Here is a 24454-nt window from a genome sequence, read left to right as displayed (position 1 = left end):
AATCATATAAATTGCTAAAAGTTTGAAATTCATGTAATACTAGGTTCAAACACACACCAAATTGGCAATTTATACTATTTGGGCAATTTATTACGCAATTTGTCATATAATAAATTGTAATAATAAATTGCCAATTTAAAAAAAATTGCGTAATAAATTGTTTCAAACTGCAAATGCAACATTGTAAAGTGTGTTTATTGAATATATTTAAACGTCAGCTACGCACGGCTGAACTATATGGTTGGCTCATCTCATCAGCTGATTTTATGTCTTTCATTTCACTGGAGTAGGGATTGTCAAAAGAAGATGGCAAACTCAAAATGAAACCAAAACATTGAACACATTTTCTTACAACACACAAAAATTTCAAAGTTTTATGTTTTCATTCCATTTCATTCGCCTAATACCAACACGCACATTTTAACAGTCTGAACAAAGGTATGTTCTTGCTGTAGAGATGAGCCAACCAGCTATCAAATTACTATTGTGTAAGCTAAATCGAGTTGTATGAACAGCACTCAATTCAAATCGAAATTTCCTCAATTTATTTTTCTGTTTGAACATAGTATTACGCATAAAGCTTGCTTGATTTTTTCTATTTATGAATAAAGTTATTTTTTTTTTGTAAACATCACGGTGGAATTTTTTTTTAAATTAGCACTAGTCAGCGAAATATTTTCTTTTCTAAATAATAATAAGCAAAGCATTTTCCCGTTTATGTTTGCAAAAAGCAAAGAATCAGCGAAAACATAACCAACAGAATTGATCCTAAATAAATGGGCATTTGTCCCCAACTTATCCATAACGCCAAATGATAACACTGCTGATGGTCCCCTGACTTCGCCTTTCATATTTGTTTATTTTTGTTTTTTCATACAACATAAACTGCCAACACGTTGACCTGCTTGTTCGTCAACAGATGTGACACAAACCAGTCCAACTTGTCAGACAACAAAACTGGCAATCGAAACGAAAAGTAATAATCAACCAAGCAACCACCGGGCTAAGCCTTATTTTGCACATACATGTATTCATGTATCACACGTACGTGTACGTAGGTACTTGAAAATGAAATAAAGGTCCCATGCAGCTCAAGCAATGTATTGTGCACTGTGAGTGTATTTATATGATCCCTACTGCCACAGTTATGGACAGGAAAACGGAAACATGCCTTTCGAATTCCCTGCTAATTTATTGTGACTCTGGTTTACGTTCGCACTTCCATTCACACTTTGTATGTACAGCAGAGAACAGAAAAGTAGTAATGTTTTTTATACCTTTCATGAACATGAAATGGTAAATTAACTTTGTACCGATGTTTGTAACGTTGAGAAATATAGAAGATAGACTCACCATTAAGTATACCGAATTGATCAGGGCGACGAACCGAGTTGATATAGCCATGTCCGTCCGTCCGTCTGTCTGTTCCAACGCAAACTAGTCCCTCAAATTTTGAGACATCTCAAAGAAATTAGGCACAAGGATGTATTTTTGCATTATATTAAACATTTGTCGGATCCGGTAGGATCGGACCACTATAACATATATCTCCCATACAACCGATCGTTCAGATAAGACGATTTTGGTTATTCCTTCCGCAATTTAGAAAGTATAAACGTGAAACTCGGTGATATATATTCTAATATATCATAGAAGATATCCTGAAAAATCAATTTGATCGGAGCTATATATAGTTATATCCCATACAACCGTTCGTTCAGATAGAACGATTTTTGGCCATTTCTCCCTTAATTAAGAAAGTATAAACGCGAAACTCGGTGATATATATTTTAATATATCATAGAAGATTTTCTGAAAAAATCAATTTGATCGGAGCTATATATAGTATATATCCCATACAACCGATCGTTCAGATAGAAAGATTTTTGGCAAATTTCTCCCTTAATTTTCAATATAAAAACGTGAAACTTGGTGATATATATTCTAATATATCATAGAAGATTTCCTGTAAAAATCATTTCGATCGTAGCTATATATAGTATATATCCCATACAACCGTTCGTTCAGATAGAAAGGTTTTTGGCAATTTCTCCCTTAATTTCCAATATAAAAACGTTAAACTAGGTGATATTTATTCTAATATATCATAGAAGATTTCATGAAAAAATCATTTCGATCGGAGCTATATATAATATATAGCCCATACAACTGATCGTTCAGATAGAAAGATTTTTAGCCATTTCTCCCTTAATTTCCAATATAAAAAAGTTAAACCTGGTAATATTTATTCTAATATATCATAGATTTCCTGAAAAATCACTTTAATCGGAGGTATATGTATATAGTATATACCTATCCCGTACAACCGATCGTTCAGATAGAAAGATTTTTGGCCATTTCTCCCTTAGTTTCCAATACACCTATCCCCCGATTTACACGGAAGATCGGTTCCAGACAAAACCGTGTAAGATGAAATCTTCGTTTTCCTATACAAAAACCGTGTAAAGCGAAAAAACTACCCAATTCAGTCATTTATTTAAATAAAACGAAACTAAAACATCTTAAAAAACTTAAAACTAAGTATTCTTTGACCAAAAAGTAACTAACTACCGTAGTTTTCTTCGAAGTTTTTGGTATTTTAGAAACTTGAAAAATTAACACAAATCACATATGTACTCATGAAGGTTCACGAAAAAATAACTCAATCGATAACTTACCAGCTCAAACCAAAAAAAACTCTCAATAATAGTAAAAATTATGGTTTTTTGTTAAAATTTTCATCAAACGATTTTGCTTCCACATGAACTACATACTCTGCGTTTGGTTATGTACATACATATTCACAATAAGGGGAATCCCTCAATATTGCAATCAGTGGTGCCAAGGGGACTCAAAAAGGTTTTTAATGATTTGTGAATCTTCGGAGTTTTTCAAGTTTTGCTGATTTATGAACCGTGTAAAAGTGAAATCGTGTAAAACAAGTACCGTGTAAATCGGGGGATAGGTGTATAAAAACGTGAAACTTGGTGATATATATTCTAATATATCATAGATTTCCTGTAAAAATCATTTCGATCGGAGCTATATATAATATATATCCCATACAACCGATCGTTCAGATAAGGGGGTTTTTTGCCATTTTTTATTTTATATTTATCTTAAAAATCGTTTAGGTATGTACATCTGTTCACTATATATTTCTTATCTTATACATCCGATTATTTGGAGATTACGAACGGGATAAGATTATTGTTCAGCCCCATTCATGAAAGGTATGAAGTCTCCGTTTACTTCCGTCTTCCGTCCTTACTTGTTTTTTTTTTTTAATTTCGTCAATTAACATAATTTGTCTCGTTATTGGCCGTTAGTGTTTAGAAAAACTGAAATTTTTGGTTGAGCTCAAGGCCGGGTTTTCTTAAATAAAACACTTGGATGTGTATTTTGTTTTTTTTGTATTTTTTTTTTTTTTATTTTGTTTGTATTTTTTTTTTTTTTTTTTAATAATTATGTTTTATGTTATTTCCAGTCCTGAGGATGACTTCAGACTGAAGTCGAAATATTGAAAAATAAAAACAAAATAAAATACACATCCAAGTGTTTTATTTAAGAAAACCCGGCCTTGAGCTCAATCAAAAATTTCAGTTTTTCGTCAATTAAATTAATTTTTTATCGATATTTTAAGGAAAAAAATAAGATAACATAAACTATGCAAATCAATTTCTAGAACATTAATGAAAAAATTTTAAAATTGAAGAAAATTTGACAAACTTTTTATTTGGAGTTCTCTGCATTTTTTCAAGTGTGAAGTTTTGTTGCAAAATTTGTTTTAGTCTAACAAAGTTCAAGTTATAGGGCTCTCGAAATTCGGAGCATGCAATTTTTTCTTTATATTTAAAACTTAAAACATTCAGAAAACTATCGGACCATGTTGAGTTTTCGAATTTTTTCGAAAACCTTTTTGAATTTAGTTTGCACAGTTTCAGTTACAAAATCCATAGAAGTTTTTTCTTAAGATGTCTAAAATAAAAATAGAAGAATTCAATTGACGAAATTGGAACTTTTTTGCTACTTTTTTGTTCTCTACTGTATATTTGTTTGTATGTTTTGGCATACAAGTCTTGATTTATTTAGAAAACTACACACTATGAGTCCTCTCATAACTTGTAATGATTTTTTATTGCAAACTTTTTGTTCGTCAAACTGCAGGTGTTCTTTCATTTAAACGTGAAAAAAGTTAAATATTTTCCAATAACCTGAAACCCTAAATACACATACAAACATATGTACATGTAGGAACATAAGCGAGTAGTAATAGGTACACGTGCATGTATTCGTATATTTTGCCCCTGTTTCACAATTTTTAGTTCCAGTAAGCGCATTTGAGTGAATCATATCTTTTATGAAAAGGAATATCCAATCAATAGCTTTTATGTGTTTAAATGTGTGTAATTTTGTAATGATTGACTTTGTATGTCTATACTTCTTTTATTCTTGCTGAATGCGTATGATTGCACACTTGTTGCAATTGACTCATAATAATTATGTGTCTGTACATTTACATATGTACATATATGTAGCTAGTTCACATATAATTCTAAAGGCAACTCCGAAACAGTTCAAAAAATTATTTTCAAATAGGTTCGAAATTCTCCTCAAACAATCGAAAAATTGTAACAAAAGCATATTGATCCGGAGATAGTTTCGAAACCAATTCTAAGCTAGCACCGAAACAACTTGAAAACAGTCCTTAATGGTCTCGAAATAATTACGAACACAATCCAGATACGCTTTGCAATAGTCCCGAAATAATCTAAACAAAATTCCCAATATGATCTCGAAACAGTCCCGAAAGCATTCCAATATAATATCGAAATCATCCTTAAAAGATACGAAACCTTCCAGTAACCAATCTGGACAAAAATTCCGAAATTGTTCTGAAATCGAAGCCCCTCATTTCATGGGTCCTGTCATTATAATGGAACTCCTGATTCCAGTCAAAAACTCTTCCGCATATGGATATCAATAGCAGCCACCGTGAAGCTCCTGAATTGATTATTCAAAGAGCAGGTTGTATCCAAGACCATCTTGTTCCCCGTATTACCAACTTTTAAGTCTGGTCAGACTTTCGAAGATGAAACTACTTTGGGTTGAATTATTACCTACCTCGGAACGGCGGTGTGACATTGCATACATACGCTCGTATGCCTACGTCATTTAAAAACTCTTCAACGTAGGTGCTGACGGTAACTTCTCGACCTTTTGACTATCAATCTAGCAGGTTTAACCCTAAAGTTCACGCTTCTGGAGATCAATCACCGCGCTGTGAAAACGTGATGTGATAAGAATATTATAATTTTTCTTTTCACAGAGGCAGGGTAGGGTATGTTTCCCTTTATCTATTTTTCTACATCTCTCTACCTTTATCTCTGTCTCCCCCTATCCCGGTCTATCTTCATTTTTCCCTATCTCGCCTATATATTTCACTTTCCCTCTCTGTCTACTTCTCAATTTTTCTATCTTCCTATCGACCTCTCCTCTCACCCTGCAGTAACTGAAAATTTATAAAAAAAAATTGTACTAAAACTGGTCATTTAAGCCTGGAAGCAGTCTACGCAATGGCTCTCTATGGCTCAGAAGAAGATCATTTTGACCCCGTTTGACTTCCAACAAGAAGCGAATAGATTTTGGTAGAAAAATGCAGAATATGAGTACAACATGCCCTGAATTGCGAAACTGAAAAATTTATTGAAAAAACTGCCATGAAATTGCTCATCTATGTTTGAAAGCAAGGATGCACGCACAATGGCTCTCTATGGCTCAGTATAACATCACTTCGACTTGGTTTGGCTCTCAACAAGAAGCGAATAAATTTTTCGGTGGACATTTAGGAGGGCAGAGTTGTTAAGTTTAATGCTTTGAGAGCGTTGATAGGGACCGCACTTGATTAGTTGAGTAGAGCAGTTAATTAAAGCTTGCAAATTCCTCGCAAAGCTCAAAGCCTTCACAGCCTTACTGTGAGCGAGATCTCCATGGTTATGCGAAATTTGCGAGTTTGTATGAGTTGCCTTATTAAGTTGTCTAATAAACACTAACAAATATTTACCTTTGGGTGCCACAATCGAGTGCGCAGAAAATTGGTCATTTTGATGATGGAAAAGCTTTCTAATTTAAGATATCCTGTATGTATAAAAAAAATTTGTTGCCCAACAATACAAAAAAACTTAGCCAACTATTCACTGCACATTAAAAATTTACTATCAAAATAAGTTGCATCTTCACATTTCAACATATTCAATCAAGCTTTAATACACCATTAAATTTACTTTTCTCATGAAAGCCAAAGAATACATCACCCGGCGGTGGCAAATCAACAACTAGACTCAAAATACAGTCAGTTGGATTGATTTAGTTTTCGATTTCATAGCACTTAATTCGCGATTTGCAACTAAGTTCAAATAAGTTCAGATTTACAATTAAAACGTAAATTAAAGCTTGACTATGGGGGTTACAAAAGCAACAGAAATAAAAAAAAAGTAGATACCTAAATAGAAGCGCAACACAAGTCGAAATTGGTTAGCAAAATTCGCAAACAAAAAAACCTAAAATAAAACAGCAAACGTAAAAGGTTTGAGGTTGCGTTGCGGCAAAGTTGAATGAATTTGTAGTAAATTGATGAAAAGCCGCCGACTGCCTGCGCTTGTAGAAGGCACAAAATATGGACGGGAAAAAATGGTGAGTATTGCCGCAATGGTGAGTGATAATTTGATGTAGAAGCTAATACATTTGATGTGGACTTGCGAAAAGAGAAATAACCGGATTGAAATTCGATATAATTTGCCAATATATAAGTAAAGCAAATAAAGTTTCCGGCTAATGTTTTTAAAAATTGTGTATTAGACTGGGTCGATTTATTAACCGATATCGCATTTTTATGCATTTCTTTTATTTTCAGGGCTGGAAATCATTTTTTATGTATTTTTTTCGTGTCAATTGGCAAATGCAAAATTGGTAAATGCAGTGTTTAAAAAAAAAAATTGTTTTATGAAGATTTAGCAGAATTTTGGTCGAAAAATCGACTTTTTTCGCAGGTTCGAAAATTATTTTTTTGGGTATGCGTAGTGGAACTTTTTTCCTGAGCCTAAATCCTATCGAAAAATCGATGGCGCGATATCGGTTAACTTTCGTCCATAAAATCGACCCAACACATTGTGTATACTTTTAAACTGTTCGCATTTGCTTGCCTAAATTTTCGAAAAAACAAACACATTTCATACACTACGTGGCACCTTAACACTTTCCACTCAGTTTAGTGCACTTTTTCCTCATTAGTTTCAAGTACGCACTTAGAATTTTTTAATTGTCATTAGTCGATACTTTTGTACTTGAAAAAGTGTGACAATATCCGCTTTAGTGCTCTTCTTCTGCATTATTATTTTGCACTTTTTTCCACTAAACACCTTCAGCTTATGGCTAAAGTGTGTCAGACATTGACATAAAAAGATTAGAAAAAGTGTGAAAATTGCACTTGCATATTGCTAATGTTCTAACATATTTACATATATGTATATGTTTATATATGTTAACAAATTATCAGCAGATTTTGCGCAAAAATTTTGCACAACAAAACACTTATATGCAAATTCGAGTTTTGAAAAGTAGCAAATTAGTATGCTAGTGTAGAAGGTACACCTTTTTTACACAAAGTGAATTGGAAAATTTAAGCAAAAACAAGAATAAAAACTTGTGAAAAATCATAATGGATTAGCATGCGAGGATTAAGGCTGGGCTGTGGGCCTTTTTTTCGTCGCCAGCGTCATGCTCGGTTTCTACGCATTGAGTCGGTGCAATTGCGTCAAGCGCAAGTTTAGCACTCAAAAGCTCAGTAGTTACGAAGAAAATATGAAAGTGAGATATGAATTAGTGTTCTAGCGCTACCGGTGTCATTGAGTAGAAAGGTTTGTCAATTGATCATTGTTATTTCCCTGTATCTTTAGCTAATAAGTAGCACCTTTGATAAAAGAAGATATCTGTTTACAGATGTCGCTCGCCTCTTTGCAACTTTGGCATTGTTGAGTTAAAGTGTAGTTAATTGAGGTTTTATCAAGGAAAACTTTTTACTACCGCGACTAGTGTTACTTCCGTGAATTTCTATACTCCCATAATCACAGCATGGCAAAATCCACAAAATTGTTAGAAGTCAAATCGGAGATTATTCTCACAACTAATTGAGAAGACGAAAAATTAATCAAATTTAATTGAAGAATCAATCTTGCCAATAAATGCTACTTTGGACTAGGTAGGCAATTGAAAAGTAAAGTCCTCTCTCGGCGAACGAAAATCATACTCTACAAGTCACTTATCGTACCCGTCCTGCTATATGGGGCAGAAGCATGGACCATGACAACAGCAGATGAAGCGGCTTTGGGAGTGTTCGAGAGAAAAGTTCTTCGAAAGATTTATGGACCTCTACGCGTTGGCGATGGCGAGTACCGAAGAAGATTTAATGATGAGCTGTACGAGCTATACGCAGACATCAACATAGTCCAGCGAATTAAAACGCAGCGGCTGCGCTGGCTAGGCCATGTTATGCGAATGAAAGATGATGCTCCGGCCAAGAAAGTGTTTCTATCGGAACCCGCCTATGGAAGCAGAGGTAGAGGGCGGCCCCCACTCCGTTGGAAGGACCAGGTGGAAAACGATTTAAACTCCCTTGGTGTGACCAATTGGCGCCGGTTGGCGGAGCGAAGGAGCGACTGGCGCGCCTTGTTGGACGGCCATAACCGTTTAGACGGTTAAGCGCCAATTAAGTAAGTAAGTAAGTAATAAATTCGATGGAAGAACGCGCTATCTAAAATATTTTTTTTTTTTTGTAAACGTCCCAGCTATTGAAAAGATATCTTGAATTGAAGCTCAGATAAGGCGTGTTTGAAACAAATTCTGAGGAAAGGCGTTTTTTAACTCTGGAACAAGTTCTGAAATAGGGCCTTATCCAAAAGTTTTCTGAGAAAGCGCAGCCGAGTTAGGGCGATATTCCACTCAGCAGTCGAAATACCCTAAAAAAAAATAAGCTTTCCTATTCATTCACAGAGATCATATAAAACAGCAATTCAAACAACTTAAGCTGTTTCTCTAATACCAGATCCCATTATAGTTTAAATTGCTCATGAACACGTTAAGTTAATAATGGACCATCATTTATGCACTGATTATTGCACATCATAAAACTTAAACCCCTTAAATTTTCCGCAAACATCCTTAATTCAGTTTCTCTACTTACATAATTCAATGTACCGTTCATACTAAGCCTTTATACCAGTCTTCGGTTTTAGTTTCAACCAATTAACCAGCGAGTCAAAGTCCTTTCTTACAAGGCGGCAGAAAACAACACACAGCACCCAGAACTGCTCCTTTTTTCTGCACTTTGTATCTATAAATAAACTTTACCCCACATCTGCATACAAATAGAAAACCACAACGGGTGTTTACAGCAAACCGACATGAAAAAAACATAATATAGAGAAAAAAGAAAGGAAAACTGCACAAAAACAAATAATGCAAATAGGACAACGCACCGAGTCAATGTAAACAGTCAGAGTTTATAGTCGGAATAAAGAACGGAGTAACCGAGTAACCATGTGCCCCAGCTTGTAAGGCTGGAGCACTCTAGCCTACATAGCGCACATAAATGATGAGCGAATAAAGAACTTTAACCTTTTAGTTATGTGAGGGCGATTGTAGCTACGAATATGACTGACTTCCGCATTTACTTTTATGCGCGAAACAAAAACAAAAACGCAGCAAGTAAGCAAGGAAACTTGGTGGCAAAAATACGCAGGGCGCAAAGGAAAATGTTGGCAAAGTCAAAAAATAAACCTTAGTTAGATATTTAAATATGTACATACATACGTAAACTATTACGAGTATTCTTATGCATACATTAACAAAGACCACAGCACATAATTTCCGTTCAATGTGTCAGTGTGACACATTCAATCACGACCACCTCAATGGGACTAGCACAATTCCGACACAGTTAGGATGATTGCCTTGCCTGGCATTAACGTTTCAACCGCTACAGCCTAACCAAAGCAAAGTCCTTAATCATCCTTCTGCACAATCTCACACACTAATCAGTTATGCATGTATCAGAGTTAGGCAGAAGTGTCTTGCAATAAAAAGTACAACGCAAACGTACATACGCTGCATTTTCCACCAGACTACCAGCCCCTCTCTCTGGTAAGTTAGTATTTGTTTACATGTTTACACACGATTCGTGAGAAAAGCAGCACTCTTTTACAAGGTTAAATACAATTTGCGGAAATTAATTATTGATAAGGACTTTGGTGATTCAATTCAGTCGTTGTAATGTAGGCACGATCCATTCGAAAGGATGATTCATGAATGATAACGTAACTACGCACCTTCCTATACGTTATTAAAGTTGGAATGTTTAAACTTAATTGGCAGTACATAATATAATCAAATGTCCATTAAGTAGTCTACAATAAAAAATAGTTCAGCGTATTCTCCTTGTGGCAGGCGATGTACTACGGGCGCCAAAATACCTGTTTTTCTATTCTTTTCGCTCAATTTTGAGATTCGTCTAAATAGTGAAAAATAATTAAAGATAAAGAATTAAACAATAAAAATAAAAAGGCATTGAATTTCTATGAATTCCCAAAGGTAATCATTACTAACCAGCTCGACTGACCAAAAATAATATGACACACGTAAATAGTTGCCAGTTCGATGAATTCATTCTTTACAATCCAAAAAAGAAGTTGAACCACAGCAATATTTATTATATCGAAGAAGGAGTTTGGCCACAAAGAACAGAGAAAGGCCTTAATTGAGTAGGTATTATAAAAAAAAATGTAAGGCGCGATAACCTCCGAAGAGATCTAAGGCCGAGCTTCTCTTCCAATTTGCGTCGTGCTCCTCTTGACTTTCCCTACAAATTGGCCGGACGGGACCTACATGTTTTATGCCGACTCCGAACGGCATCTGCAAGGCAGATGAGTTTTCACTGAGAGCTTTTCATGGCAGAAATACACTCGGAGCGCTTGCCAAACACTGCCGAGGGGCGACCCCGCTTAGAAAAATGTTCTTCTAATTGAAAAACCTTATTTCTAAAATTTTGATGTTACTTTGCCCGGGGTGCGAACCCGCCGCCAAGGTAGGGTAGGTATTATATGCTATAAATATTTTTCTCGTCCCACTCCGACACCATAACCTGATTTATTGGGGGACACATACATACGTTATGTAAAATCTGCCGTTCTCTCATGGGTTTTATGATAAATCTTGTTAGAGAAAGCCGATGAAGACTTAAAATTTTTTTGGTTCCTTCCTCATACTTGAACGAAAAATAACACTAATGATGGCACAAACCAAATTTGACAAGGAATGACGGGAAATCGTTCAAAGGGTTTTTGGGTCCTGAATATAAATAAAGGTTTTTCTAATTTAAAACAACGAAGAACCGTTATGCCTTCACCTTTATACTTCTTATTAACTTAATTTGAACCTATAACGACAATTTTTGGGAAATTACAATTATTTTTAAGATTGTCATTCTTAGTCCTGCTTAAAGCATTTCAAATTAAAACAAGTAAGGAATCCGAAACCGAACATTACATACTCAGTTGAGAGCTATGGTGGCAACATAAGGGAAAATAACGATGTAGGAAAATCAACCGAGGGTAACCCTGGAATGTGTTTGTATGACATGTGTATCAAATGAATTTAAAGAGTATTTTATGAGGGAGTGGGCCATAGTTCTATAGGTGGACGCCATTTAGGGATACCGCCATAAAGGTGGATCAGGGTTGACTCTAGAATTTGTTTGTACGATATGGGTATCAAATGAAAGGTGTTAATGAGTATTTTAAAAGGGAGTGATCCTTAGTTTCATAGGTGGACGCCATTCCGAGATATCGCCATAAAGGTGGACCAGGGGTGACCCTAGAATTTGTTTGTACGATATGGGTATCAAATGAAAGGGGTTAATGATCATTAAAAGGGAGTGGGCCTTAGTTCTATAGGTGGACGCCTTTTCGAGATATCGCCATAAACGTTGACCAGGGGTGACTCTAGAATGCGTTTGTACAATATGGGTATCAAACGAAAGGTGTTAATGAGTATTTCAAAAGGGCGAGGGGTTTAGTTCTACAGGTGGACGCCTTTTCGAGATATCGCCATAAAGGTGGACCAGGGGTGACTCTAGAATGTGTTTGTACGATATGGGTATCAAATTAAAGGTATTAATGAAGGTTTTAAAATGGAGTGGTGGTAGTTGTATAGGTGGTCGCCTTTTCGAGATATCGCCATAAAGGTGGACCAGGGGTGACTCAAGAATGTGTTTGTACAATTGGGTATCAAACGAAAGGTGTTAATGAGTATTTTAAAAGGGCGTGGGGCTTAGTCCTATAGGTGGACGCCTTTTCGAGATATCGCCATAAAGGTGGACCAGGGCTGACTCTAGAATGTGTTTGTACGATATGGGTATCAAATTAAAGCTCTTAATGAGGGTTTTAAAAGGGAGTGGTGGTAGTTGTATAGGTGGTCTCCTTTTCGAGATATTGGCATAAAGGTGGACCAGGGGTGACTCTAGAATGCGTTTCGACAATTGGGTATCAAATTAAAGGTATTAATGAGGGTTTTAAAAGGGAGTGGTGGTAGTTGTATAGGTGGTCGCCTTTTCGAGATATCGGCATAAAGGTGGACCAGGGGTGACTCTAGAATGCGTTTGTACAATATGGGTATCAAACGAAAGGTGTTAATAAGGGTTTTAAAAGGGAGTGGTGGTAGTTGTATATGTGAAGGCGTTTTCCAGATATCGACCAAAATGTGGACCAGGGTGACCCAGAACATCATCTGTTGGATACCGCTAATTTATTTATATATATAATACCACGAACAGTATTCCTGCCAAGATTTCAAGGGTTTTTTATTTCGCCCTGAAGAACTTTTTCATTTCATTCTACTTAATATGGTAGGTGCACACCCATTTTACAAAGTTTTTTTCTAAAGTTATATTTTGCGTCAATAAACTAATCCAATCCACCATGTTTCATCCCTTTTTTCGTATTTGGTATAGAATTATGGCATTTTTTTCGTTCTTCGTAATTTTCGATATCGAAAAAGTGGGCGTGGTCATAGTTCGATTTCGGCCATTTTTCATACCAATACAAAGTGGGTTCAGGTAAGTACGTGAACTGATTTTGGTAGAGATATACCGATTTTTGCTCAAGTTATCGTGTTAACGGCCAAGCGGAAGGACAGACGATCGACTGTGTATAAAAACTGGACGTGGCTTCAACCGATTTCGCCCTTTTTCATAGAAATAAGTTATCGTCCCAGAATCTAAGCCCCTACCAAATTTCACAAGGATTGGTAAATTTTTGTTCGACTTATGGCATTAAAAGTATCCTAGACAAATTAAATGAAAAAGGGCGGAGCCACGCCCATTTTGAAATTTTCTTTTATTTTTGCATTTTGTTGCACCATATCATTACTGGAGTTGAATGTTGACATAATTTACTTACATATATACTGTAAAGATATAAAATTTTTTGTTAAAATTTAACTTTAAAAAAAAATTTTTTTTTAGAAGTGGGCGTGGTCGTTCTCCGATTTTGCTAATTTTTATTAAGCATACATATAGTAATAGGAGTAACGTTCCTGCCAAATTTCAACATGATATCTTCAACGACTGCCAAATTACAGCTTGCAAAACTTTTAAATTACCTTCTTTTAAAAGTGGGCGGTGCCACGCCCATTGTCCAAAATTTTACTAATTTTCTATCCTGCGTCATAAGTTCAACTTACCTACCAAGTTTCATCGCTTTATTCGTCTTTGGTAATGAATTATCGCACTTTTTCGGTTTTTCGAAATTTTCGATATCGAAAAAGTGGGCGTGGTTATAGTCCGATATTGTTCATTTTAAATAACGATCTGAGATGAGTGCTCAGGAACCCACGTACCAAATTTCATCAAGATACCTCAAAATTTACTCAAGTTATCGTGTTAGCGGACGGACGGACGGACGAACGGACATGGCTCAATCAAATTTTTTTTCGATCCTGATGATTTTGATATATGGAAGTCTATATCTATCTCGATTCCTTTATACCTGTACAACCAACCGTTATCCAATCAAAGTTAATATACTCTGTGAGCTCTGCTCAACTGAGTAAAAAAAAAGTGCTATCACTATACGATGAAAACAGGTAATTTATGCGAGCGCACAAACACGATATCAACGTAGAGAAGACAGCAAATAAGACTTTTACAAAAAACTGAGAAACTAACTTGCTTTTTATGCGTTCTCAGTTGGAGGGACAAATCAGAGTACGATCTGACATTCAGACTTACAGTGAAGACTGAGGAAAAACTTCACGAAAAAAGTATCTTTAATTAGCAGAGCCGACAGACGTTACCTCTTCTAAATTTTAATTTTACCTGCACCCCTTTCCAAGAATTGTAAACACTTTTTAACACTCAACCTTCGCCGAAACCCTCCTCATTCTGTCTATTTTCCTCGATTACTCTTTTTCATTATTTCCCTCACACTTCCCGTATACCTATCTTTTATTGCTTCAGCTTTTCCCCTATCTATCCTCTTCTCTCTTGCTCCCTCCTTCTTTCCATTTTACATCGATTTATATCTATCAGTATTGTTCTTCCCTCGCCCTACCCACTGCGTCCTCTCTCCTTAGAGAGATCCAGTTCTTGGTAGACTTTCTAGGTCCTATTCTTCTGGGAACAGCCAAATTGTGTAAACCGAAACATAAAACGAGTTCTTCGAATGGATAAAACGACTAAGGTGATATGGGACCTGCAGACGTACCAATTTTCTAGTAAATGATAAATATAGTTTGGGAATGACATTGATTTTTATATCGAAGAAGATCTGACTTTCGGAAAGAAGGCAAAATTTGATTGCAAAAAAACTACGGAAATTCTGTTTCGGCGAAGTCCAATTTTATAATGATTAAAATGTATACAAGCCCCTTTGTCAATAAATCATAGGTATATGCATATATGTATGAACAAACATACGTATGTAAATTAGTTTTTAAATTTTATTTAATTAAAGAAATATCCCACGAAATCATCAGAGCAAGCAGTGGTTGCTTTGTTTAACTTTTTGATGTATTATTGATGTTACAGAAGTACATACGTAAATTTTTCCTCCAGCGAGTTGAAGCTGTGAATTCTTTGTATGTAAATTTGCATTTCCCTGTCGAAATATTTGTTTAAAAAATATTCACATGTATGCAAGTGTGTTCTATATCTGTTATTCATACTAGCACTTTACTCATACTCGAACATGGACATACTCCATATCAGTTCTTCATATGGTCTTCTGTTTTTTGTAACAAAACATTAAAATGCTTTGCTGTCAGCCCATTGTGCTATTTCCCATGACAATTTCATTCAGTTGAAAAATACTTATTATCTGACTGATGGTTGTAAAATAATATTTTGCAAATCTGTAGTTGCAAAGGGAATGTAGATCCGAAAAGCAAGCACAAAGTGGGTTTTTCAAATGAATATAACGGTCTGATTGTTTTATTAATTGCAGTATAGCGCCTAGAAGTACACAATAGTTTAATTTAAGTAGGAAATATATTGAAAAGAGAGAGTTGCATACATATCTCTCATTCTGTCTATTGTTTAAGATTAGATATATTACTTCGGAACAGGGGCGTAGCGACGGGGGGTTTAAACCCCCCTTGCCTCAGGATCATTTGATTTTTTAGGTCGTTACAATTCAAATATTTAATGTTTTTATGTCTATGTTAATACATTTTTTTATAATTCTGCTACGTATTTACTTTGTTGGTGATATTATATTTTTAATATGCAAGCATATGTATGTACAAAGTGAACACTTATATATTTTAATCATATTCTGTTTCATAGTAATTCTGCAATTTATTAAATATACAAATGTTCATGTTAACTTTTACTATAGTTTCATAAAGAAGTTTCCTTGTAAATTTGCCTAACGACCATCTATCAGAGAACAGCAAAAATCGAACACAAGAACGTTCGATTACATTCGGCAACATGATCGTGTTCAATGATCCAACTTGCTTAAACGAACATAATTGACATTGATTTAAAATCAACCAACTTATTGCATGCGTGAATTTAATCAATTCAGGCGTTTGCTCGTTTGCCTCAACAGCAATTACATTCATCGGAATGAAAAGGTAAATATGATAACTCCGTGCGTCTGAATATTTGCATGATTCTTCTCCCTTACGTCACGGCGACAAGCTACATATAAACATACATATAAACATTGCTTACGATTCTGTTTGTTTGCCGAACTAAACGATACTAATTCCCGTGCTTTGATTTTATTCCCCACATTTAAATAATGTTAAATTTACAGTATTTTTTTGAAGTACACATTTCCTATTTTGAAATATAATGCAAATTTGACATTATTTTCCATGTGGAAAACACATTATTATAATGTAATATCTACATTTTTTTTCATGTCAAAAACACATTTCAAAAATGTAAAATTCAAATTATTTGATAAATGAAAAAATAATGTGTTTTTCACATTTTAAAATGTAAAAAACACATTAGTGTTTTTTCCGATCAGTTTCTTTCTTTTGAATTTTATATACGTATACGTTAGATCTCATGCATAGGCTCAAAAAGCATGAATTCTACTTATTCCTCAAGGAGGTACTTCGGTGTTTTCTTTTTATCAATTTATCTAAGATTAATATTACAGGAATGCGATTCTGTGGCTTTTCCTAACGTTCACATGTTGTTTAAAATCTTGTGTACGCTTCCAGTAACAACGGGAACGAACGAGAGATCTTTTTCAACTCTTAGGATGATTAAAAACTATTTGAGAAACACGATGAGTGAAAATCGATTGAATGGCTGTGCATCACTAAGCATCCACCGTGATCAAATTGTTACCGTTGATGTAGTTTTAGATGAAATGGCAAAGAAAAGCCGACGCATGCGCTTGAGTTTTTAATGTAACCTTTTTCATATCATATTCTAAATACACGTACTTTAATGTTAAAGGTAAGGACATTTTTTTTTTATATATTTAACTGAAAAAAAATATATATATAATTTTTTTAACCCCCCCCCCCCCCCCCCCTCCCCCACCCAAGGCAATTTTCTGGCTACGCCCCTGCTTCGGAACTGTGCATTTCCTACAAATTAATCCTCAACGTGCGGCTGCCGTGGTGTGATGGTAGCGTGCTCCGCCTACCACACCGAAGATCCTGGGTTCACGCCCCGGGCAAAGCAACATCAAAATTTTAGAAACAAGTTTTTTCAATTATAAGAAAATTTTCTAAGCGGGGTCGCCCCTTGACAGTGTTCGGCAAGCACTCCGAGTGTATTTCTGCCATGAAAAGCACTCAGTGAAAACTCATCTGCCTTGCAGATTCCGCTCGGGGTCGACATAAAACAAGCAGGTCCTGTCCCGCCAATTTGTAGGAAAAATTAAAAAGGCGCACGACGTAAATTGCAAGAGAAGCTCTCTTCGGAGGCTATCGCACCTTACATTTATTTATTTTACTTTAATCCTCAACATAGAGTTTGTAAAGTATACAACCTCTGAGAAAAGAAAGTTAGGGTGTCCAAATGCATAGCTAGGCTAAGTCGATATATGAAAGATTTATAGCATACTTTTAGGCGTTAATAATGCTATATAAATCATTGAATTAAAAATAAAAAAAACTTTTTCTTTTTTTCATGGTGTATTTAAACTGTTTATCCATAAAGTTACGAAACTACACAAGACAGTTTAGACTATACGGTCTATATTTACTATCTTTTTTGGTGAATTTTTTTTTTTTCATTTCGGTATTCTTTTTTTATTTGCTAGCCAACTTTTCGCATTTTTCATACTAACATTACAAAAAAAAAAAAAAATGGTTTAGTTCAAAAATGTCTGTCTATTTATATGAGAATATGAAGACCACCAATATAAATTCCTCAGAGTGCATTGCACTGCTTCTCAGCGCAAATTCCATGCATCTACTCAAATTTGCAGCTATTTATATATGAATGCAGTCAAACATACATTGTACTTATGTACTTTAAATGCCATAGATGCAAATATGCACAAAAATATTTTTGCAGAAAATGTGGCTCAACTAAATACTGCAAACGGAAGGTGAATGCTTAAACGTGGCGCCACACTTTGGTTATGAAAAATGTAGGAAATAGTGAAGAATGCTAGGCAATAATTTATGAAAGGAATTAATAAAATTGAGAAATATATGTATTATCTGACGGCCAACTAACTTTAGTGAGAGTTCGCTTTCAATTGTTATAAAATAGAACAGGGATTGTACACAAATTTGTTGAGGCTTTCAAACCTAAACTTATTTTTGTTGAAAGTCTATTCTTGAGGGCGGCAATTATTTAATTTATACATAATATATGTACATATTTTAGGTTCGTTATTATCTACGTATATGTGTAGATATATAGCTTAAAATTGTTGGGATGCTAATTTGGCGTTGTGTTATTCACATTTCCTCAAACATGTAAAAAAAAAATCATCCCAAAAAGCATAGCACATTCCTGAAATTGGGTGCTTTCAGCGGACACAATTGTTGATCAATCGTTGCGTGGTAACATTATGAATGCACGAAAGTATTTCTGATCCACTCAACGGTTTGGATTTTAGTCAAATTACTTAGCATACATTTTACTCGCTACATTCACTCAACGTGTTTATTCGACTGTCTTGACAGTTTTCTGACAATTTAAAATGTTGGTTGTGAATACAATTGTTCCTCTTAACATTATAGTGAAGTGTGATAAATAATTTAAGTATTTTTTCTTAAAATTTAAGAATAAGAATAATTATTTCATTTGACAGTTTTCTCAACACGCCGCTCGTAAAACAAAACTTCTATCACTCAACTGACGGAAACATGTTTGCAACGTATCAATAAAAGTTGTGTTCGGTAAAAGCACCCAATAAATCGTTGCGCATGCAAATGTCATAACTGATTAAGCCCTTAAGGCGTGAGGCCATTCAAGATTAAAGGTGTGGTGGGAGAACAAAAAGTGACGCGACATGAATATGGCTAAGGGCTGCGGTACAAGCACTCGTTTCTTGTCAACGCGACCGGATTCCATACGAACATTGCCCTGGCCCGGCCTAACAAATTCTAGAATCCTTATTCGCCGCTTAAATGCCGAATTTGGGTCAGGATTCATTATTGAAGAGTAATGGTGATACTTCAGGTTTCTATTGGGAAGTATGCATCAGTCTTCCAGGCTGAGATACTGTCAACCCGCAAGGTCATGGACTTTATTTTGGAGAATAGGATCAGCGTCAAAAGGTTTGTATGAAGTTATAGCCCAGCTGCACTAAAAGCGCTGGCTAGCCTTCTAATTAGTTCAGAACTGGTTCGCCACTGTAAGCTGTAGTTTAATAATGTTGCAAGACATAACGCGGTTACTGTATTCTGGGTGCGAGGCCACCCAGAAGTCCCTGGGACTGCGTGGGCGGACCACCTGACCAAAGTGAACTTTTACCAGCAATCCTTTCGTCGGCCATAGAAACCGCGGTCCCAGACGTAATATGTTCCGCACCTGGAATTAAAATAGATATAAGCTATTTTTCGTACCACAATTGGACTAGTCTCTTGTTGATTATTTTAAAGTAGTATGAAACGGCTTTATAGTGATCGCAAATGGTTGAAGGTGGAATTTCCCTATACTTGTATTTACACTCTAGAGTACAACTACTTTGTTTTAGTGCGGGGTATAAAATAAAATCGGACGAGTAACTAGGTAACCACATATCATCTACTCGGATGTTGTGCCCTAAATTTTAATATCTGCACACGTACACAAAGGTATTTGAGATTTGTAGTACACACATAGTATATTATTCCCCATACATATTAACAACACAAAAGCGAATCAACGTAGGAAATTAGTTGTGCCAGTTTTGATTTATTTCAATAGCTCGCAAAGCAGTTCGAATTGGGAAATATGAAACTGTATGCCAGCTCCATTTGCATTCGAATATGTATGTGTGTCAATTGAGGCATACAAAAGCTTAAGCACAGATTTTTTAATAAGTACTTATATAAAGACGTAGACTGACTGCAGGACTTAATGCAGATTAGTAAAGCTATTTATTGGAGCTTCCTACGCCAATGATAGCCGGTTGTATGATGACTGTGTTACGCAAGGTAAAATGGAGAAAAATGATGATGCAATAAAATTAAAAAATTGCTTCAAATAAATGTTTTCATACATTTAAAAAAGCAATATGGGCAATCCCCGATTATTAAAATCATACAAACAGACAAAATTGGTTAATTCGTTGTAGTTCTATAAATAGAACAAAAACAGCAACAAAACCAAAGTTTCTTTGAAAACCGCCGTACCAAGCATAGCTTTAACACATAATTGCATACGAAGTATGCAATGTGTAAAAGATTAAAATATGCAAAAAGAAGGCAATTGGGAAAAACTTTACAACAACTAAGGCATGACGTGGCTGAATGCGTTTATAACCATTTCAACTATCGTAGAAAAGGCTTTGAAGAGATTTACAAGGTATAATCGCCTTGTCCGTCCTGATGTCACGTTGTTTAAATTTTTCCCAAATTATTAAATAAATTATAAAATTAAAAATTGCTTCAAATAAATGTTTTCATACATTTAAAAAAGCAATATGGGCAATCCCCGATTATTAAAATCATGCAATCTCTTAATTTGTTAAAGCCTTGAATAAAAATCTTGCATCTCACCGATATTTGAACATTAGTGTATTTGAAGTCGAGCAAAAGTTTCCAGCCATTAAACTATAAATTTTTGAAGTTTTATCTCTTAAGCGAACTTAACTGGAACTACCGAGCATGTATTTTGGAGATAATTGCGAATCAGTTACTTAATTCGTAATAGCAGTCTGTTTAGTTTATAAATCGTCTGAAGCTCAATTGAAATTGACCACAATGGTAATTGGAAATGTTATAGCTTTGAATTGACGCAATTTCTAAGCGCCATTTAAATTACTTAGCATATATTTGACAGGAATAATATTCATTGTTAGTATGTATGTAGTTATTTGCTTACACACATTTGAATATGATTTTACAAGAATGAATGGAAATGCAACGGATACCATTAATTCAATGGGTTTTTGTTGAAAGCGTATGGAAAAGCCTTCAGCAATTTTGATTTAAATGGATTTGAAACTAATTCATTTTAGGATTAAAAAAAAAAAGATTTTTGAATGCTTGACATATGTTATTTAATCCAAAAGGGGATACTACATTTACGTATGCGCAGCAGCGAAGTGTGAAAACTTTTAACTTCTACTTTGTAAAACTAAAATTAATTGGGCTACAAAACTGCATACTCAAAAAAGTTCAGAGAACTCGAAATAAATATTGTTAAATTTTCCCGAACTTTCGAATTTTTTCATAGTTTAAATTACAAAACTCATAGTAGTTTTTTCTTAAAATATTGAAAATAAAAGTCACTGCTATTTGTTCGTGTTTTTATTAAAACTGATACACTTTCAGACTCTTTACTCCTTTACTCCACGCTGCTAACTTTTTGTATTTTCATCGCAAAATAAATGTATTGTAGATGTCACTGTCGCCAGCACATCCGCAACGCAATGACAGAAAAAACTTCAAAGCGAATCAATACGGAACAAATGAAGGGAAAAACGTATGCATAGGAACATTAATATAAGTGAGTTTACACTTATCATGAGGATTTTATCCTTGAGGAGAATGAGGCTGTCACTTCAGGTGTAGCTAAGATTTAAAATAAGTGTTGAGTTTCAAAACGAAATAAGTACTGCACTTCGAGTAGTCGCAGATAATCTAGAGTAATATTTATGAGAATTAGGAAAAGTGAAGAACTGGGATGACCATTTACAGGGAGTAGCAACATTTGGCTTTCAACTTAGTGTCTTTACGAGTCTGAATTTCGAAGCATTCTAGCATGCAGCAAAGAAACAGCGGAAGCTAGTGTAATTTCTTTCGGCTCTATGCGCTGCAAAAACAGGCAATGACCTGAATAGTATGAAATTACATATCAACTTTCTGAACGAATTCTTCTGCGAAAATATCTTAAAACTGAAGCTTGTGAAAACTACTGTATTGTTACGAATATTAGCAATACTAAGGGGTACTGTCATCTCTAAGCCTATGCTAAGAGTGACTTGTATGCACATCCATAGATCAAGCATTATGTATCTACATAAACGAATCAATCATTATGTCTACACATATGTACGTACACGCAGCGGAGAAGCAACGCACAAACACAGATATCTTATCTGAGATGCTCCCAAAAGTATGCAATTGTAATTGTGGAAGCGTCGCTCACAAATACACGCGCATATGAGAGCTACACACGTGCATCTGTAGTTATAATTATATACCAGTAACTAAGTAAATTCTGGAAGCGCCTAGAAGATGCAACGAGGAAATCACACAGTATAAAAGCAGCAACAGTAGAGGCGCGAAAATCAATTGGATTTAAGCATTCCTTCTGTCGAGTAGTAGCAGTGTTATTTTTGAAAGTACTTTAATAAAGGCCATTTTGCATTATTGAATAGTGGTGTTATTTATTCAACAGTTTAGTGATTCGAACGTTAGAAGAAGATTGCAAATAAGGGGAATTGCAGTAAATTCGTTACAGTATGTATTCTTGTTATAATGTTTGTTCGAATTATTTTTGAAAGACTCAGCTAAAAATTATAAATGTAAATGGACGAAAAGAAAACTTGGATGGTCCCTCAGATGTCCACAAAAAACACCGCATTTGATATCAACTTTTTTTAGTCATTAAACTGCTTCGACCAAACTGAATTGTTGACTTTATGATATTAATGAAAATTATTAAATAATAGTTCTAAATACTAGTAGATAAGCTGAAGTAGATTTTTTTATATTTTTGTGTATTATTCTTAAGAGATGGGAAGTAACGTGTTTACTATCCAAAAGAGAAAAGATTTTTCATTAATTTCAATTTGATGCGCTGCCAATAAGAATAAGTGTGAAGATCCTTCTAATTTAAGCTTAAGAAAACTAGTAAGTACTTTTTCTTGTTTTCGCTCTCTTAATTAATTTTTTCAGTGCTACATGAACCCGATTTGTTTTTCTGTTTACCCTCCTTATTTTGCTTTTCCTTCGGATTTATTAATGTTCTTATATAGAACAAATTGAATTGAATTTTCTATCTTCTGCGCTTTATATTAGCTATAAAGATGTGTTTGTAAGTTTTAGCTATATTTTGTGCCATCTTATATGACTGTGGTATATACATACCTATATCTTTATATGGCATAAGCGCACTTATGCATATATACACGTATAAAATATGTATGTTAGACATTCCTCTAATGATTGAAACTTCATATAGTTAACAAACTAAACTTCTACAATAAAGATTACTTGGCTTATATTCTCATGAGTAGCTTAATGAGTTAGTGGATATTTGCGGGCAAATGGTTATGACCTGAAAATAATTAAAACACAAGGCACAGAGAGAAGTTTTTGTTTAGGATTTCCTTCTTGATTGAGTTTGTAAGCCAAAAATAGGAGAAAAACAAATATAAAAGCAAAGATTCAATTTGGCGGTATAACTAAGGAAACGCTGCCGAATAAAGGGTATGAATTGTATGTACGGTACATATATCGCTCTAAACCAATCCAGTAAAAACTAGTATGAAAACAAAGAGATTCAAATTTTGATACTACTAACAATTTGACTATAATGGTATGATTAGATAGAAATAATAATCCAGTCTAATAAAATTCGAAATAATTGCAAGATAAAAAAACACGTAGAACATACAGCACAAGGGCTAAACTTACGCGCAAAACTTGTACAGAGCATTAAGCTGTACAAGCTAGGAAACGCAAGCTATGCATATATGCTAAAAAAAAAATTATGTAACAACAAAAGATAAGTCATTCGCCTAACCTATTATAAAAGCCTAGAGAGACGTGTTTATGTTACTGATGCATCCAACTTTGCCTATGTTTTGTTAGTACTGAATCCTATACATTATAGATCAATAATGTAAGATTAAAAACACCTATCCAATGATTACCAAGCCACCATCCTTCGAAAGAGGAGGGTAGTGAAATTTCGACCTCGAACCTGATGAAATAATTTCCCTTTTTAAAGGGCTAGCAAAGATTGTGAAAGTTGTAAGTCGCATCAGTACATTGAGTACATTGTTAAGCAACGCAATGCAAAAGACCTACTCAAAAATTCAAGATTAAGCTAGGGGGACGAAGCCTTCTGGACGCGCCATTGGCATCACGGGAACGATCATAAATCTTCCGGAGAACTTGTCTCTTGAACACTACAAAGGGTATTCCCCATTCTTTCGTACATAAGCAATGTAAGATAAAGATAAAATACTGATAAAGTAGACACGCTTCGCTGAATGTGATACCCGAATAAAACAGAGAGTTAACAAATCTTCAAGTT

At 34.8% G+C, this 24454-nt stretch overlaps 1 protein-coding gene across 6 annotated transcripts in view; it reads right to left on the bottom strand.

The window, feature by feature from the left end:
* The window catches only part of LOC137239184 (nuclear pore complex protein DDB_G0274915), a 339788-nt gene that overhangs the window by 183749 nt on the left and 131585 nt on the right, over window positions 1-24454 (bottom strand). The window contains exon 1 of one of the 6 annotated variants that reach the window (XM_067764204.1): window positions 6065-6308. The exons of the other annotated variants lie outside the window; for them this stretch is intronic. Coding sequence (XP_067620305.1) covers window positions 6065-6103 — 39 coding nt within the window. The 5' untranslated portion in view covers window positions 6104-6308. Of the gene's footprint in view, window positions 1-6064; window positions 6309-24454 lie in introns of those variants that run through there. 6 annotated transcript variants of the gene reach the window in all.

The sequence above is a fragment of the Eurosta solidaginis genome, chromosome 2 (assembly GCF_040869045.1).
Source record: "Eurosta solidaginis isolate ZX-2024a chromosome 2, ASM4086904v1, whole genome shotgun sequence".
Classification (NCBI taxonomy): Eukaryota; Metazoa; Arthropoda; class Insecta; order Diptera; family Tephritidae; genus Eurosta; species Eurosta solidaginis.
Note: the sequence above shows the minus strand (reverse complement) of the source record. Positions and strands in the feature narration are given on the sequence as shown.